We start from the raw sequence: 19,366 nt of genomic DNA on the forward strand, positions 1-19,366 counted from the left end.
TCAGTTGATCTCTGAAATCTGAAGAGACAAGATGGAAAGCAAAACTTATGCACCAGTAGAGAAAGTTGATGGGGCTGATACCATGTACTATCAACAACCAAAGGATGTGTTGTTGGAGAAATTAAAGAAGCATGTCAGAGCTATGAACTGGTTGATCTACAACAATGGAAAAGATGTTTGTTATAATTGCAAGGAGGAAGGACATTTTGCTAGTCAGTGTCCCAAAGAGCAAAGCTACACGAAGAATCTGAGATGTTACAACTGTAACGAATTAGGACATTTTGCTAACACTCGGCAAGCAGGCGATAGCAAGGGTACACAACTGACCTATCGTAGACCATTACTTCCACCTGTCGGAGGATTTTCTGACAGCATACCACCAGTACCACCACGCATGTACAAATGGTCAGATATTGCAGAAGCGGATAGCAAGGACACACAGGCGATTTTATCCCGTAGACCATTATTTACACCGGTTGATACTGCAGAGGCGAAGGAAAACACCGTCAACTTTGGTTTTGGCTCTGTACCCCCTGTCGATCCGCGACAAGGTTTTGTTCCACAGAAGTCAACTGCTGGTGTACAAGGCATTAGGAAATCACCAAGAGCATATAATACATTTGATCTGATCATACCAACAGTACCTCAGGGGAATACGGTAGAGAATCAGGATATCCCCGCCACAAACAACCGAGGAACAGGAGACTAAGAAGGAGGATAAGAAGCGTTTCATACCCAAACGAAAAGCTGGTGGTAAGAAGAGCCAGGAAGAACTCAAGCAGAAGCAGCCAAAGTTATAAAATCAGTGACATTGACTTTTAACATAGTTGTGTGTGTTTTTTCTTAAAAAAGTTCTATCTTCAATAAAAAAAGTTTAAAAAAGATAAGTTGTTTGTTGTTTCTTTCAATTGACAATAGACAAGGTACATTGTATTTTCTACTCTAACATAGTTGGTTGGTCCTTAAAAGGACCATTGTTAAAGTCAAAGCTTAATAAAACTCAGACAAGTCCGGGTATAAATTAGTAAGCTTGATTGGTTGAGTGTTAAACTCAGTCAAGTCCGGGTACAGGTTGTTAAGTTTAACTCTGTACCGCGGACGTGGCCACTCCACCCCACGTCTTGCAAAGAAGGCTTTCAGACCAGCCTGCCTCTGTCTCTTCTCGATCTCTGCATACACCCAGTCAGGGGTCCGATCTTTGTTGATCAACCGGCGTATCAAACGAAGAGGTTTTCGTAGACCCATAATGAATGGTATATCCTATACCTTTAACAACTTTGTATATAAAGTAAAGGCACGAACTGGATAGAGAAACATATATATATTTTAACAAATCAACAGAGGCCTTACTAAACTACCCTTGGGACCTTAGACCACTTTGTTGTTGTTTTTTTCAATTTTGTTTTTGTTTTTTTTTGACAATATAATGAAGGTATCTTTCTGAAAAGATATGTGTAGCCCTGAAAAGGGCTGTTTGTTTTAGGTTTTTGAGAATAATCTCCAAACACCTAATGCATTCCACGACAGGTTGGGCAGTATTGAAGGTTCTTCCTCTTGGAAGGACCGCCTTGGAACGTGAAGGCCGGCTCATCATCTCCCTCCCAGTCCGACCCTTCACCACCACTACCGGCTGCTTGGCTCTGGTCCGCCTCCTCCACCTTCCCTGGCCCATTAATAACGATGGGGTTGGTCGGGTTGTCGCCTGGACCCGCTCCCTGCATGGCTGGCTCCTCCACTCTCATCTCTGTGTATTCCTCCACCTCCTCATCCTCGGTCTGGGTTGCAGTGCTTCGCAGTCTCTGCAGACGCTCAGCCTCAGGCTACTGGATGGCTTGCCGGAGTAACGATATGTCCATCCCAACTTGTCGTAGCACCTCTCAATGTAAGACAGTCTATCTTCGAGCTCCATTGTATCGTGTACTGCTAAAAAGTGCAATGAAGCCTATGGAGCACAGCGCTATATAAATATAAACTAACATAATAGAGAGCACTATAAATGACGTCATCGATTCATTTTCTGTACGACTAAATGTAACGTTGAAATGGCTTATTTGTGTTTCTTGACGCTACATTTTTTCTTGACTGCTCGTTGATTACTCGTCCGATTTTAATGAATATACCCTTGTTAGAAAGATCTAGACCTTACCTATACGATGCTAATGTGTAATGCTGACAATGTTGACTACGAAAAAAGACTGTAGGAGAAAATGTAAAAAATACGTGGATCTTAGCTCATGTTAAGTCTTGATCAGCCAATGAAAACACATGTTACATCTGCATCATGGGTCTATGCAGGGTATATAAAGACGTTGCATCCTACGTCCAGGTCACTTTTTTTTGAAGGATGGAGGACATCTTACCTTCTACCAAATCGATACTTGAAGAAGTCATGGAGGCATCAAATATCATTGAACCGTATACAGTACCGCAGATGAATACATATACACCGAATCATCAACCTGTGTATACATCGGTACCACAGAATACCATGCAGAATGGGGTAGATTCATATTATACCTCACCACAGGCGAATTTTACACAACAGTATCAACAGTATCAACAGCAGCCACAGCAACAAGCTCAGCAACAGTCACAACACCAGCAGGCACATATGGCGTACCTGAGTAAAGTTGGAACATCTATACTTGCAGAAGACGGTCAACATTAACCTGGTCAAACTCAACTCTACTATCAAGGAGACATCATCGGACGGTATGTGATGTGAAATTCAAGGCAGATCAACTTACGGTACCTATCGTCTTCACTTCTCCAACAACGACCCAGCAGGAGAACATTAAGGGTGAAGAGCAGGATGGCAGTAAACAGTCGAACAAAAGACCTTTACTTTATCGGATGATCAGGATAGAGAGAGTGACAAACAAACGGGTTGGATCAACAGGGAGAGGTGCATACATGAAATCTATCAACAACCACCAGAAGGTCAAGAAGTAAACACAAATAAAACACAAGGGCCCTTTTCAGGGCCACTCCGTTTTTACGAAAGAAAGTACCTTATCTCTTATTGTCTACTTGTAAATATGTTTATAGTACCCTACATGGTGATATGGTACCTAGCAACGCATGGGGATGGCATTATGGTACCCTAAATGGTGATCTGGCACCCTGGGTGGTAATATGGCACCCTAAATGGTGATATGGTACCATGGATGGTGATATGGTACCATGAATGCCGGTCCCTAGCAACGGATGGGCTGGATGATGGTATGGTACCGAGGTCCATAGCAACGGCCCCTTGATGATATGGTACCGGTACCATATCATCAGCCTTTACTACTAATGATACAACAGAAGTGTGCTGCAGATCCATCTGTTCATGAGAAAAAAATCATTATTTTTAGCGGTAGCGGACGCTTAACGGGACCAAGCGCCCATTTTGAACAAGCTAGAGATTTGACCTGTCCGTGATGCTGCAGACCATGTTTTTGTATAATTCGCTGTAAATGTTCGCGTTCATCCATCTATACTAAAAGCTCATCTCAAACGTTATGTTCAGATGAAATAAGCCGAAACTTTCTCAGTCCATTTAACCTTCTTGAATAATGCTCCACTGCGTGCATGAATCGTAACATTCGTCAACAAATTCTGACAGTTTTTTTATTTTATTTTACGTGAAACTTCAACTTATTAGTCAAATAAGGACAATAAAATGAGGGTTATTATTACAGTAGCTTGATCTGGGATGCAGTGTTCGGGATTATGCCAGATTGGGTCTCACGAGGCGCGCAAGCGACGAGTGTGATCCGTCCTTGCAAAATCAACGAGAGCCGAATACTAATTTGTGCATGAACCGTAACATTCGTCAACAAATTCTGACAGTTATTTTATTTTATTGAAATTTTACGTGAAACTTATTTTGCAAGTCAAATAAGGACAATAAAATAGGGTTATTATAATAGTAGCTTGATCTGGGATGCATTGTTCGGCTCGAGTGGATTTTGTCAGATCGGATCTCACGAGGCGCGCAATTGCCGAGTGTGATCCGACCTTGCAAAATCAACGAGAGCCGAATACAAAGTCCCAGATCCAGTTACTGTAACTGTTATAATGACCCTTTTATTACATAACGTTACCAGTTTGATTCTTGTTTTGTTCTTGAACGAAATCTTCAATGGTTATCGATATTAAATGGAACTTAGTGAAGTTTTTATGTGCGCTATTTATAGAACTGTGTCAGGTCATGCACATTAACGAAATTAGTCCGGCAGTATACAATACGGAAGGTACAATACGGAATTTAAAAGGTACAATACGGAATTTTTGTCTGCTTGTTCACATTTAATTGTGAAATACGAGCCGATTTTTTACAGAATTTATATAGGTATACAACAATATGAATTACATTTTACCAGTAGTTCTCTAACTTGGTTAATATTGGATTTGGATGAGAATGATGTCTTTTATTAAGTGTCAGTCCAATATATGTAGTTGTTACAGAAACAGAAATATTTCATTTCATCTTAGCGTGTTCGCCGCCAGCACAGTACGAAATGTTTTATTGTGTGGAATTTTATGTTTCAATATGTCGCGTTGTTAGGTTTGTTTTGTCGCCTTAAATTTAGAATTTGGTTAAAAGCACTGCCACGCTGGTGCGCGAGTAAAAGTTGCTACATAAAACTCGCCAACGCGACATATCGAATTGTCCTAAATTTATCAGCCAACGTATTTACGAGTAAACATACATATAACATACTCAAAATGATTTTCCATGGAAACCACTTGCGATTTTATTTATGTAAAAGGTGTATCGATTTCTAAATACGTAACATTTTGTTATCAAAGCAATGCGAGATCAAACACAATATCCTGGAAATAAAGAACCAACGCTGCAAGTGTTTGCAATTGATATCTCTGTATCCAATTAATCTTCAAGATGTTTGATTTAACAATAAAACAATGGATGCCTTTTAGGCTTGGTCCATCTGAAGATTTATAACCTTAGCCTTGGGCTACGACCTTAGTCAATATAGAAATAGTGAATACATAAAAAAACGGCATACCATTGTAAAAGAAATTACCTGCTTTCTTCTTGTTAGTGACTGTTTCTTTACTAGTCTCAGTGGTATTCGTCATTGAACATTCAATCATGTTTTTGTGACTCTGTTTTAAATAATTAAGGTATTCCAGTTATCTTTGTTTTAAATGTTGTTTATTTCGTCATGTTCATATTACAGATAAACACATACACAAAACATCCACAATCGAAAAATCAAAAAGGGGTGGAAATAAGTTATTATTACATTTTGAACATTCTCTGTTCTGTAATGAAATATTTGTAAATCAATAGGATGAAACAGTAGTTTTTCTACACTGTTTGATTTCTCGTTCAGCATTAAAATGGAGTTATGCGCATTTTCAGGTAAAAATCCACCTGAAATAGATGTGTGTGTAAAAAGGTGGAGGAAATTGTAGCTTTTAACTAAATATTCCAAACTCTTTATGTTACCAGTACCAAATAATACGTTTCCAAATATAACTTTTCCTATTTTGACTTGGGCAGTCTTCTTAAGTAAGTTCAAACTGCACGCAGGAGCTGCTTCCCTTCAACTTCAGAAATCTACCTATAGGTAAGGGAGAACACGCATAGAAGATTGAAGAAAAGAACTATTAAATATTTGTCCGATTTTTTATTTTTTTTATTTCTAAAGCATTAGCTTCACATATGCGGAATTATCGTTAATTTAACTCATTTAGATGCACAACAACAGGACAATGATTTTATGAAAATATCACCAAAAACACACTATGTGCAGTAAGATGCACATATTAGAGAGTTTGAGATTTCAACCTTCGCCTTCCTCTTCATCGTCTCTCATATATATTTGGGGTCACCGATATGCGTGTATTTTGTTTATATCAGACGTCGCTACTAAAGTTTTCCAGGTAATATCAAGTAAGCCTCCTTAGACTTCTCTTTGTTACTATGTGAAATGAAAAGCTTTGTTTCAGGATTTCTGCTTATTATCCAAATGTATAGTTAGAGTAAATTTGATGCCAAACACTATCAATAAGTATGCGAGGGTTGTTCGTGTGTGTCTTTGGGGAGGCTGCGTGTTTTGAACGTGGCTTTCTCTGTTGGATATTCTTCCTTGTTTTTTTAGAATAATGAAGTTTTTTATGGCTAATAATTCTAACTAAATACATTGAACTGAACCCGGAGGAATGAAGTTATCAGTTTTGAGAAACATTGAGATTTTAACTTCAACTTTTACGGCATAATTGTGTCTCCAAGCGGTATCAAATATACTAGATGGGTCTATTTGTCGTAGAAAGTGACGTTTTGAACGTACGAACATGTGATATTACGAAAGTCAAAAATTCAGACTTTTTTCATCAACTCTGTCTACATACTCGGCATCAAGGATTGAAATCTGGATAGAGGCATATGGCAGGACAGTCATTTTACTTGCAAAATAAATAATTACACATGATTATCATTCGGTGGAACATTTTATTTTCACTTCCAGATAAAAGCAATCCGTTTCTGTCTATACTTTATACGACAGTTGTGTCTTAATTATAAATATAAAATGGTACTAGAAAGACGGAAAATTTGTCTGAAGTATCAAACAATTTCAAATCCATGATATCATGATGCGAGAATTTTCCTGTTAGCTGATACGATAACTCCATTCTTTAAAGTCACGTAAAAATCGGCATTGAAACTCGGTGTGACGCCCACCCCGACCACCACCCCCGTGAAATGTGTGACTTCCTCTTTGAAATTGGTGTCCCCCTAACCGGAATCCCTGGATCTGCACATACTTTATTTATTAAAATGTATATTCAAACAAATACACAAATACGTCCACATGTTATTTTGTGCGACGATTTCCGTCTCCGCCTAACTTTTCTTGACTGTTTCGCTAGACACATGGTGGCTTGGCACGATTATATTGTGCTGTCTGAGAGTTTGGCATTATACAGAGTCATGCAGAATGTCAAGATGCCAAAACGTATGATATCACGAGCGTATCTTACATTTGTTTCAATTCGCTTCTGAAATGTATTGATAACGTGTGTATAATGGCCCATGTTATCAGCATATTTTTTAAAAATGTTAAATTTTCATTGGGTACTTTGTTTATGAGTGTCTACAAGTAAAACGCGTCTTTTATGGAGTACCAATTCAAAGTGGAAAGAAACTTTAATAAAATCTATGAAATACTAGTCCACAGCATTACGGATGAATCTGTCCTTTATAGTTTATGGTCATGCCTTTTCCAGTGGTTGCTTTATCGCAAATGTTTAACTTAATTTTAAAGTATTTCGACAAATGCATAATAGTTTGTAATAGTTTGTGTTTCATGTTTTTGTTTGAAAAAATATTAACTGCATCATCTTTCAAGTACACCATCAACAATTAAATACGTTGATATGATTATCAATTTATAATGCACGAAAACAAAACTATCATAATTACGGATAAATTAAAAGAGCAGAATAAATGAAGTAAGGTTCAGTTCTAAAGTTTGAAATCTCAAGGAATTTTAATCGAACTTCGTCTTCATAAGGTGACTTCGAAAGAGACGTTGACGATTAAGGCGAAGGTTGAAATCTCAAACTCTCTATTGTCACTATAAAGCGGACTTGCTGTTTGGTTTGTCTCTCACATGATTACAAAAATGATGTTGCGATTTCGACAACGAATAATAATTGTGCATATCAAAGTATTACAAACAAGGGAATTCGTAATCTGGTTCGGAGTAGTAAAACAAAACTACATTTAGATATGGATATTGACTGTGAATTTCGAATGTCTACATTGAAGTTTACGTTTTACATAGAAATACAGAAGACATAATTCTCGTAAATTCTTCTAGTGATAGTAATCATTGTCATTACCATTTTTATGAACAAGGATTAAGCTGTATTTCTATCACTTTTAACAAATACGGAAAGGTAATGTGAATGTATATGTTGGGGTGGGAAGGTAATCTTAGATGGTCATTCAAGAAACACTTGTGTAAAATTGTTTTAAAATTGGGCCAACTGTTTCTGAGAATAACATTTTAAAGATTCAAATATATACATCAAGGGAAAAAGTGACAACTCCTCCTGTCGGCCATGTTTTATGACAAATTGAACATTTTGGAACAATCTTTGAAGAAAGTCACACAAGGGCCATTGGTGTGAAATTACTTTAAAATATAGCCAGCAGTTTTGTACATTTGTCAACTTTTAACTATGTGCTACATACATATAGGGAAAAGTGAGCACGCCATCTGGCAGCCATGATTTTAACGAATCAGAATAATTTGAAAAAATCTTTGTAGAGTGAACATTTTTTGTAGAGTCACACAGTGGTTTTATACCAGAAGATTTTTTTATGTTTCTACTATACAAGTATTTTGATACTTTTTCCGTACTACTATCTAAATGTTTTTGTGATTCTTGTCCATTTTTGCGATGGTTTTTGTCGTTTTAGAAAGACAAGTATTGTTTCATTTTATTATCTTACCTCTAACTGAAGCTTTGCTTCTTGAAGTTTCTGCTCTAGATTTTCTTCTGCTTCTCTCACCAATTTCTTTTTGATATTCTGTCCTGTATGCTCGAGGTCCTTTTCTATTTTCTCGCTTTTCTGATCGAATTGGGATTTAATAACTAAACCTTTCTCTTCCAGCTGCAGTTTGCCTTCAGCAGCTGTAGTTCTTAGTTCATTTCTTGCGTCAGCTGTCATCTGTTGAAGTTCCCTAAGAGCATCCATGGCAACGCGACGAATTTCATCCTCGTCTGAAGTGGATATGGCGAAGTTCGCCTGTTTGAGCTGTAAAAATTTGAAACTAAACAATAGTTTAAGATTTGTAAATGTAAAACAAACATTTTAAGAATAGGCAGAACTTAATATTTGTAAATCTAACTGTCACCCAGTCTTTCTTTTAAGAACAGTCAAATCCTTCTGACACTTATACACGTATTTATTTCTATTTCGAAACATGAATCACTAAGAAAGTAAGCTTATTTGTTTTATTCCTTAGTTAATAAATGGCGGGTGATCTCGTGATAATTGTCTATGACATTTCCACCTCAGTGGCTGCCACCATGTCCTAGAATGCGATTAGTATTTTCCAACTATTTCTTGTCATATTTAGATATACATGTTTCAGCCAACAGTTGTACGGGTCCATTGATATAATATTATTCTGCAATGTGACTGTTCTTTTTTCTTTTTTCTTTTTTGTATCATGTGTATAAATTCTTTTTACCTGACTGCATTTACTCAGACAGTTTTTGGTAAGTAAGAGATAACAAAACTATAGATATTTTAATGACCATTCACGAAACTCTTAATAATACAATATATCTACATTGTATATTTGACAATAATAGTTTATAATGGTAAAACAAATTTTGAAGATAATAGTTCATCAATTTGCTTAGAAATTGTCGTTCAAAAAATAATTAGGTCAATGAAATGTGGTTATTACACCTTTTCGTTTACCTTTTACTGAGATACATAATTAGGTGATTGTTTTTTTTTACTTCTTATCTAAGTCACATGTGTACGTAATATATGAATTTTCGTGTCTTTTTTATTTAAATTTTACTGATTTTCCACATTGCCATAACAAGATTATAAGAACGATTTAATTTCTTATATTTAGTATTAACACGTTGTCAGATATCTGGTATCTTCATGGTTTGTTTTAAGGAAGGGATCATTTCGAATCATTCCACAAAAAAGAAGTTGATAAAACACTGATGTTTTTCAAAACATCATGATAACAGCATTCATCCAGTGAAACATATAATCGCGTTATTGATTATTAACAAGAGATATTTGAAAAAAAAATAGCCTCAAGCAGGTTCTCCAAATAGGAGTTTTTCGAAAAATCAAAATTAAAAAATATATTCCCTTATTGATTGTAAACCTACAATCACGTCTCAGTTAATCAAATATCTCGCAGGTGTCAACATATTTTTGATTATTATAAAGACATTAAATTTGCCAGATTTATAAATTTATACAGGTTACCATTTATTCATGTTAAGTTTACAGTTTATTAATCAAGTCAAGGCCCATAAGGGCATCTGACAACAGTTATAACAATAACAAGTCATAATAACAAAATCAGAATGGCATGTAAAACATGACAAATCTTTGCTAAAGTAACTGATGTTGTGGAGGATGATATTTATCTAAAACCAGACCTAATTTTCTTACAGAAAAAAAAACAGTTTTAACAAAGTATTCTTATTGTCATTGTTCATAAGGTTAGGAAATTTGAGAGTATTTGGATATTTAAAATAATATTCATCTATTTTTATGCCCCCGAAGGGAGGCATATTAGTTTTCAACTGTCCGTCCGTTCGTTTGATCGTCACCATATATCTTTTTGCATGAAGGCACTTTACTCGCGAACCACTGCATCCAGAACCTTCAAACATCACATGCTGAAAGTACTTATTGAGTACACGGCCCCTACTGACTTTGGGGTCACCAGGTCAAAGTTAAAGGTCAGCAGGTTAAAGGTCAAAGCGCTGCGGGGGCATTTGTCACCATTAGTGACAGCTCTTGTTCTATCAACATTAAAGTATTGCAATCAAAATGATAGTGAAATTCATCTCCTAAAATGTTACTGTTACACAAATGACAAGTTCTTTTTTCACTTGCAATGTTTTCAAAACTACCCTTTTCTATTGGAACAAACGATTCATGCATCTGAATTTACAAAGTGAAATGCTAGGGTCAAAAGGTAAAAGCTTGAAACATTTTTCAAATACAAATTCGTGTTTATATATTTATTAACTTAAACATATGCTTGAGTTATTAACTGAATAGTTCCAGTTTTGTATAAACTGATCTTTAATTCTCGTGTTAACAACAGTTTTGAAGTAGTTAAGTGAGTGAATCTTCTGATCTAACCAATTATTAGAAATAAAATACTAAGAGCCTTAGTTCTATCGAACTTGCCATTGAAAGAAAATTGAATACCTAGGTATGAGAAGTGGTCAACAATTTCTGAAATATTACCCTCCAATTGAAATACTGGAGCATTACGCATATCTCTCTTTTTTTTCCAAAATATGACAACTTTAGTATTTGCGGTGTTAACCTTTAGCCCCCCACTAGGTGCAATATTCTGATATAGCATTAAGAGCTGACTGGAGGTCGTTAGGGTTTTCAGCTAAGATGACAGTGTCATCAGCAATTAATAGCGGATATAACTTGAAGAAAACTTCAGCATCGTTATCACTTAATATATGACTAACATTATCAGATAATAACTGAAGACCATGGAATTTACTAGACATAAAGCTATTTAAATAATTCAAGAATAAAGAAAATATAACAGGAAAGAGATTTTCACCCTGTCTAACTCCTGTATGACTCACAAAATAATCAGACAGATTATTGTTTGATTTTACACAAGACTTTGCTTTATCATACATGTTGAGAATAATTTTAAAACATTTACCATCAATATTGTAACTTAAAATATTTCGCCATAGAGCAATACGATTGACTGAGTCGAAAGCTTTTCGGTAATCCACAAAAGCACAGTACAGTTTTTTATAATTGACAAAATACATATCTATTCACATTTTTAAAGAAAATATATTATCAACAGTGTTATAATGTTTTCTTAATCCAGCCTGTTCTTCGCACAAGATATAGTGACATTCGATTTCGTATGCCGGATCCGGAAATCGGTAAATAACGTTACGCTATGACTTTTCGGTTTATCAAACCAAACAGAGATACTTAAAATCGATATTGTCACATAACACACTGAATTCTGCAAATGGCCTTTCTATCATACAAAACAATTAAATCATATTTTCGCATGAAAATATATATAATGCGAAAAGTGTTAAATGCATTGATATATTTCCTTTACCTCTTTAAGATTTATGACTGCATCTTTTGATTCTTGTCTGTGTTTGAGTTCTGTTTCATCTTGTAATAGTTCTATCATATCATCAATATAATTGTTAACCTGAGCATCTTCTAGTTCCATAGTACAGGAATGAAATATAGCGTTTCTAGACTTGCGTACCTGTATAATATAGTACAAACTGTGATATGTTTTCTTTGTTTGAGTCGATCCGAAATAAACATAAGTCAAATGGCGACTTATTGATAAGAAGTATGTTCAAACTCAGGCAGTAGTGTCGGTCCAGGACAAAGATTATGTCTGAGTAAACAATATCACCCAATTTAATCTAAATGTATACGCATTTTGGAACATCAAACATGTAACGTTACTATTTACATACCTATCACCACATGATTATAAAAAACATTATTTTTTTCGTGGCACAACAAGAATATAATTCAATACATACCCTTGAAAAAACGTCTGTGCCAGAGATTGTACACTTGATGTGTTGTTGAAAACCTTTATTGTTTATCAGCAGATGTAACAAGCCAGGGCAATCGAACTCACTAGCTTTTGTTTTGTGTTCATATCCTGGAGCATTTATGAAACACTTTGCTACAGACCATGGTTCAGTGCACCATTGACGTGCATCCGTGTTCTTCCAGTAAGGCGCTGGAGGGATTGATGCGTGAAGTTGAATGATTTCATCGTAGATGGCACCACATACATTGTTGGGACACAACGTTTTTCCGCCTGGATATTGGCAGTTACAATCGCGTTGATCAAGAGGGCACTGCTTATTTCTGGTTCGTACATGATTAGGCTGAAGAGTCCGTATATTACAATGTCCACAAGACACTGCTGCAAGAGTGTGTGGCTGTTTAACTTTATTCAGGATATCAATATGTTGTTGTGTAGCCAGGTGGTCACAGAATGGTTTCAAGCCTTCTTTAACGTACTTAATACCAAGTCCAGCCTTAACCCAGTTCCTGTATTTGACATTTGCTAGTTGAGCTATGTGTGCCATGTTTTATATAGCCCTACAAAAGAGGAAAGTAGTTATCGTGTTGTTTAAAAGAAAATATTGAAGGACGACGGACAACGGATAATCAACGACCACAATCAATATCTCACCCTTGACATGCTTGAGCAATTCGTGCTCAAATGAGCTAAAATAACATTTTCAGTCAAAGAAACGTTTCCCTTTAAATAGCCACAGGCCATCGCGTTTTTATCATTGTACCATCGTGGTTTCTCCATCGTATTATCGCGTTTTTGCCATCGTACCATCGCTTTTTACCATCGTACCATCGCCTTTCGGTTTGAAATGCGTAGTCCCGTACACTTGAATCTTTGTCAACAGTAGATGAATGTATCTCAATGTATTTTGTGAGACGAAATTTACCATGATTTAGATTCTGCTGTTTTACACAATGTTTTACAAAATGGTCAGTGCTTTGTTCATTAAAACTGTAAATCTTCAAGGCCACGTCCTTTGTATTTTATGTATGCATGAAAGTAAATAAAAAGCTGGGTGTAATAGTCACATGGTATTATTCAAAGTCAGCTTCTTCTTGTTAGGATGTAGAAGGTACATAGTGCATAGTGAAAATGAGATTGTATCAAGCCTGTATTTTTCTGACACACAAAGGCGATGGCACGTTGGTGAAAATGCGATGGTAAGATGGTGATAACGCGATGGTACGATGGTGAAAATGCGATGGTACGATGATAAAAATGCGAGGACACGATGGTGAAAACGCGATGGTACGACGATAAAAATGCGATGATACGATGGTGAAAACTTGATGGTACGATGATGAAAACGCGATTTTATATCGACATTTCACCGTCGTACCATCGCACCAGCGCGATTTCATCATCGTGCCATCGTGTTTTTACCATCGTTGTTTCATCATCGTGCCATCGCGCTATCGCGTTTTCGTCATCGTACCATCGTCATCGCGGTTAAGTATGAAATAGAAAGTCACGATTCTCAAAACAGAACACCGTATGTTTTTGACTGTATTAAACACAGTGTAGAAACAACTGAACAACGAAAACGGAAATAGCGATGTGATTTCAATCATTTGTTGAAACGTGATAAACGTTGTCTAACTTTTTTCGATTGATATTTGGATAAAGGTAACAAAGGTATGTTTGTTCCTTGAAATGTCTTCGAAAGGCATGTGTCAAGTGTTCCCCCGTCAATATAAGTCCAGAATGACTTACATGAGCAGTAGGTAAGGTAAAATTAGTTGATTAAATGGTGAATGTTTAGATGATGCCAACAAAAAGTGAATGAGTTTTATCAAAAATTGAGCCAAAGTTTCTGAATGCATGTCATATTATAAGAATTTAGTATATTTTCTTTTTCACTGATTACGAATTAAGCCTTAATTCATCGCTGATTTCCTTTAAAACACAAATTCCCGGTGCTTCTTATTTCTGCCTGTTTAGGTACATTGAAGCAGTACAAGTGTTATCATTGCAAAGAATCGACACCAAACTTAGAAAATATAGTTAAACACAACTTAATATAAAACTGACGAAAACATAGCAAGAATCGAAACACTCGGCAGAATTAAAACTAAGACAGTTTTGTTCACTAAACATTTCATAGTATTCCCAAAAGAAGTGAATAATAGCAATAGATAGATGATACAAATTAAAGAAAAGAAACAACTATAAAAATAACAAATCCGCTAGTAAACTTAAAAAAGTACCAAATAATACTGGTGCTCAGCAAACGAATACAGATTCTAAGGCAAGTTAAGCAGTCTAAATTAATGACACTCGAAAAAATAAGGAGAAGAATTCTAGAAGACTGTGTATTTCATTCTTATCCTTCCCTACTTATCTTGTTCAAATATGATGTATGTATTTAATCTGTACATGTATTACTGGGAATAAAATATGTTTAAACTTAAAACTTAAGCTTAGACAAGTTATTCAGTCCAAATTAATAACACTCGAAAAATTAAGCTGCTTAATGATAACCAGAAAAAAAATAAAAAAATGAGAAAGTGTTTTAAAATAACTAAAATGTTCAAAATGCTAAGCATTGTGCATATTGTATGATACCACTCATATTGAAGGCAATATTACAAGAAAATGAGGTGGTGCCACAGTTTACTGGGCGTGTTTTCGTCATTTTATAAAAAAAAATAATAACACACAAAAATACTGTCTCATAACAAAGATAATGGAAGGGCATGGACTTAAAGCACAGAAAAGTATCCAAAGTTTACACATTTCTTCAAAACTCAGAAGGTAGTCAGTCGCCTGTTGATAGAATTGTTATTTCCGGTTAGATTGTTGGGAAAAAAACGGTCTAAGAATGCAATTGCGATTTTGTTTCTTAGATATTTAGCAAACTATAACTATACCCGACATAATCATGAATAATTGGCTCTCAAACCAAACAGCTGCCAAATTACAAACAAATATTGTACAACTTAATTATTGTATGTGCATCTGTATTTGATAAAACTGCATGTAAATGTTTTAAGTTTCTTTCCGGTCCAATACCACTGGCATTGACCACACAATTTCTCCCCTTTCAACAGTTAAATGAAAAAGAATTACTATAATCACTTGCTAAATATTTTCAATAAAATCGCAACAAATCGTTCACATCATTGTGGGCAGTTTTCAATAAATCGTTCAATATGAAAATGAACCCTTGAGTACATTTATTTTTATATTTCTACGTAGACTAATTTCTACGCAAGTAATAAATATCTTGTAACGTATGAGCTCAAGAACAATTTATTGACAATGTTGGACTGATTTAATATAAATCTTATACACGTCCATTATCAAATGAAAGAGAAAACTCTGTTTATATCATATAAGCGAATTGCTTGGTGTAGCATATATTCATGTCATTTGTTCTTAGTTAATTATGTTGTACTTGATCTAACTAGACTTTCTCTTACTATTCTTTCTTCCCTCTTCCTCTCTTCTTTTAACTTCAATTATATAAAATTTTGCATAGCTTTTTCAATACACACTTTGTAGCCAAATCTCATGTAAGTGAATTTTGTTAAGGGGAGGGTATGTAATAATGTTGAGAGAACTTGTTACCCAACCCTTTTGCATATAATATTGTTAAGATTTATATTTGAGATGTAGATATTATGTGTATTGATATGCAATAAAATATGTTTAATAATACGATTACTAAACAGCATACTAATATATTTGCAAATTAAACAATATATGGCTAATGAACAACATCATGCCACATTGCAAAACCAGAACGTTAACATTCTCTTTCTATTTGTTGTCCTTAGTTACATTGCGGAAAAAGGGAAATAGGAGCGGTTTCTGCTATAATGATATCTAATGTGCAACGTTTATCATATAGAATAAATCTTACTTTTCTATATGGAGAAAACTTGTGTTAGTATGTTAACTAAGGACAGATGACATGAATAAAAACTACACCAAGCAGTTCGCTTATATGGAAACAATTTTGCTGTTAGTTAATAATGTCAGAAAAAGACTAGAAACATATATTTTACCTGAAATATTGACTTATCCAGGACTCATTTCCGTCATGGTGTAAATCAAAATATAATACCAGTGTTTGCGCATGTGCGTAGCTAATGGATAAACAAACACAATGGTCTTATATTCCAAAACAACTTCACAAAATATTGATGGATCAACAATTTATTAAATAACAACGTCAAAAAGAGTCCCAGGTCAAAAATAGTCCCAGGTCAAATATATGCACAATCAAATTAAAGCACTGCTTTGTTTCATTTAATGTTTTCAAATTTAAGGCACATACCAATGTATCGCAAACGTATTGTTAAAAAAGAGCCAGTTTAAAGACTGTTTGTAACATTTGAATAAACGAACATGATCATATCTTTAATTGATTGTTTATAGGATTGTATTCATGTTTTGTAAGCTATAGATTAGTTTCAAATTTAAACAATGCGAGACCTTTAATTACGGGTATAGCCCATTAAGATGAGACTTAAACCATTTAAATTAGAGATCTATATCTTTGTCATCTTGGCATAATGCACTATAGTTTCTACTGTATATAAGTCATGTCACTACCAAATCAATTGTTAGCCTCCGCTGGTCTAGTCACAAGTAGTCCAAATATAATATTGCTTATCTTTCTCCATTTCCTTGTGCCCTTTCTCAAAAGCACCGTGTTTTATTTTATTCTTTACTCTAGCGTGTTTCAGTACGTATCACTTAGCGTTCTGTCCAAACCCACATGTTCCTATCGCATACTTGGTAGAAATGGCGACTTAAGAAATAAAGATTTAATAAATGTGCTGTAATAAAATAGAAGATGATCGCTATAAAAATGCAAAATATGGTATAGGAAATTTTCAGGTTTGATTTCGTCTTTGTAGTTGGTATTAATATGGCTTTCGCGAGGACTTAAGTACAATACTTTGGTGACAGATTTTTTTTAAAATAACATGTACAAAAATTCTTTCTGCTTTTTGCCACATATTGATGTGGCAATATTAAATTGGCGGCCATTCAATAATTATGTTGACCTTAACCTCTTTATCATTACTTGACGTTTTAAGTGCCAGTATTATAAATTGCCTTAAAACACACGCAAGACAAGCCAAAAATAATGTTAAAACTATGGTAAAGATTTACGATGGTCTTAAACATATACTATTATGACTGAAAAATAGACATCAGTATGATCTACGTTTGTTCTCGTTATCAGTATGACCCCCGTGGAGTGGCAACCTGTACAGCAAAAAAGATTTTAAATCTAGGTAAATAAATACGACGATGGTTCAAATTACATTTTAAACACAATCCAAATAATTATATGCTATTTATAATTAATGAATTGTATCAATATGTATTCAAAATAAATGAGTGTACCGCCGAAGTGCCACAGAATTCAAACATTTATACGTTCATGCAAATAATGCATTATATCTCCATGCATTAGGAAAACATAATGTTTTAAGCTATTTCTGAATGTTAAGGTATTTTCATTAACTGTATCAATAAAATAACCGGTAGTTGTAGATTGAAATATCTTACCCGATGGTAACTGTTTGTTGGAACCGAGGCTCTGCCGAGATACAGCAAAACAGTTACCCAAGAACCAGATCTTCTATCGGTGACATATTCAATTTCTTGCATACCATATTCTTCATAGGGTAGAAAATAAAGTACAAACAAAGCTTACGTTTTAAGTATTATTTAAGTAATGAAGGGTATGAATTTACGCATTTATAATCATTCATAAATAACAGTATGATAGAGAGTCCTCACTGCGGTAGCACATAGGTGGCGTTAATGTATTTTAATATATTCTAATACGTATGCACGTAATAACTAATACGTGCGCATGTATTAGTATAAAAATCGTTAGCGCACATATTTATACGTGCGCACGTTCTAGTATGAAAAATACTAGTATTCTTGCACGTATAAAGTAATGCGTGCGCACGTAATAATTTATAATTGAGTAAATGTTTTTATACCAGTACGTGCGCAGATGTTTTTAAACTCATATCTGCATTGATGTTGTTATTATTATTATTATTATTATTATTATTATTATCATTATTGTACCAGTACGTACGCAGAAATGTTTAAACTAATATGCTAGTATTGGCTATTACTTGTACACGCAATAAGTTATACGTATGCAGATATATTTTTAAGTTTTACGTGTGCTTATACTTCTTCTACTAATATGTGTCCCGATGGTTTTATACTAATAAGTGCCCATAAGTAACAAACAGTGCAACATCTGTAGAGCAACACCTTTTTGGGAGATACGGATATTGACTGTTATGTAAAGGTTGTTGTTCTGTAGAGGTAAATTTGTTTGTAAATTTCAGCTTAGGGGAATTTAAATGATGCTGTAATGTAGACATTTTTGCTAAAGAGAGGGCCACTCCGGAGAGGTTGCACTGTATCTATTAATGGCTTGAGACGTAGGTCGGACTATTTAAGTAGGGCAAATATACAGAGGCATTGAAAAATAAGTAAAAAGTGAAACAGCTGAAAGAAAGATGTCATTGCTATATACGGTATTAAAATATTTATAGATACTCATTCTTCGTTCTTTATTTGTTAACAGATCAATATAAAATAGGATAATACAACAGAACAATAAATGGTAACATTTCATTTTAAAATCGAAAGTTAAATAGACAAAACATCTATCTATGCCAAAGATTTTAAATCGAAACGTTTTTACAACATTGTTTGAATTTCTCATGTTGCATTTATGATACTGGAATCTGTTGAATAAGAAATAAATGGCCGACCGCTACCGGGGTCGGACAGTACCATTGATTTGCATTGTGCCATCAAGGTAATTTGTACTGAAGTCATTGATTTAGAACTTGAATCATAATAGTTTATCTTTATGTAGGTGACGTAATCTGATTAACCTGTATTGTGTTAATGTTACTGCCTTTATATCTGAACAAAACATAAAGTCTTTGAATTTGCTTTATAACAAATTTCATAGGGTTACACATAATGATTCTTACAGGTAC

The 19,366-nt window shown here is 34.8% G+C and overlaps 1 protein-coding gene across 1 annotated transcript in view; it reads right to left on the bottom strand.

Annotated features, from left to right (window-relative positions):
* Positions 1–16,502, bottom strand: part of LOC128553150 (uncharacterized) — a 37,424-nt gene extending 20,922 nt beyond the window's left edge. The window contains exons 1-5 of the mRNA XM_053534267.1: positions 16,373–16,502; positions 12,310–12,883; positions 11,862–12,020; positions 8,480–8,785; positions 5,037–5,118 (exon numbers count right to left, since the gene is read on the bottom strand). Coding sequence (XP_053390242.1) covers positions 5,037–5,118; positions 8,480–8,785; positions 11,862–12,020; positions 12,310–12,870 — 1,108 coding nt within the window. The 5' untranslated portion in view covers positions 12,871–12,883; positions 16,373–16,502. The remainder of the gene's footprint in view (positions 1–5,036; positions 5,119–8,479; positions 8,786–11,861; positions 12,021–12,309; positions 12,884–16,372) is intronic.
* Between the last annotated feature and the right edge of the window lie 2,864 nt (positions 16,503–19,366).

This window comes from Mercenaria mercenaria, unplaced genomic scaffold (genome assembly GCF_021730395.1).
Source record: "Mercenaria mercenaria strain notata unplaced genomic scaffold, MADL_Memer_1 contig_3533, whole genome shotgun sequence".
Taxonomy (NCBI): domain Eukaryota; kingdom Metazoa; phylum Mollusca; class Bivalvia; order Venerida; family Veneridae; genus Mercenaria; species Mercenaria mercenaria.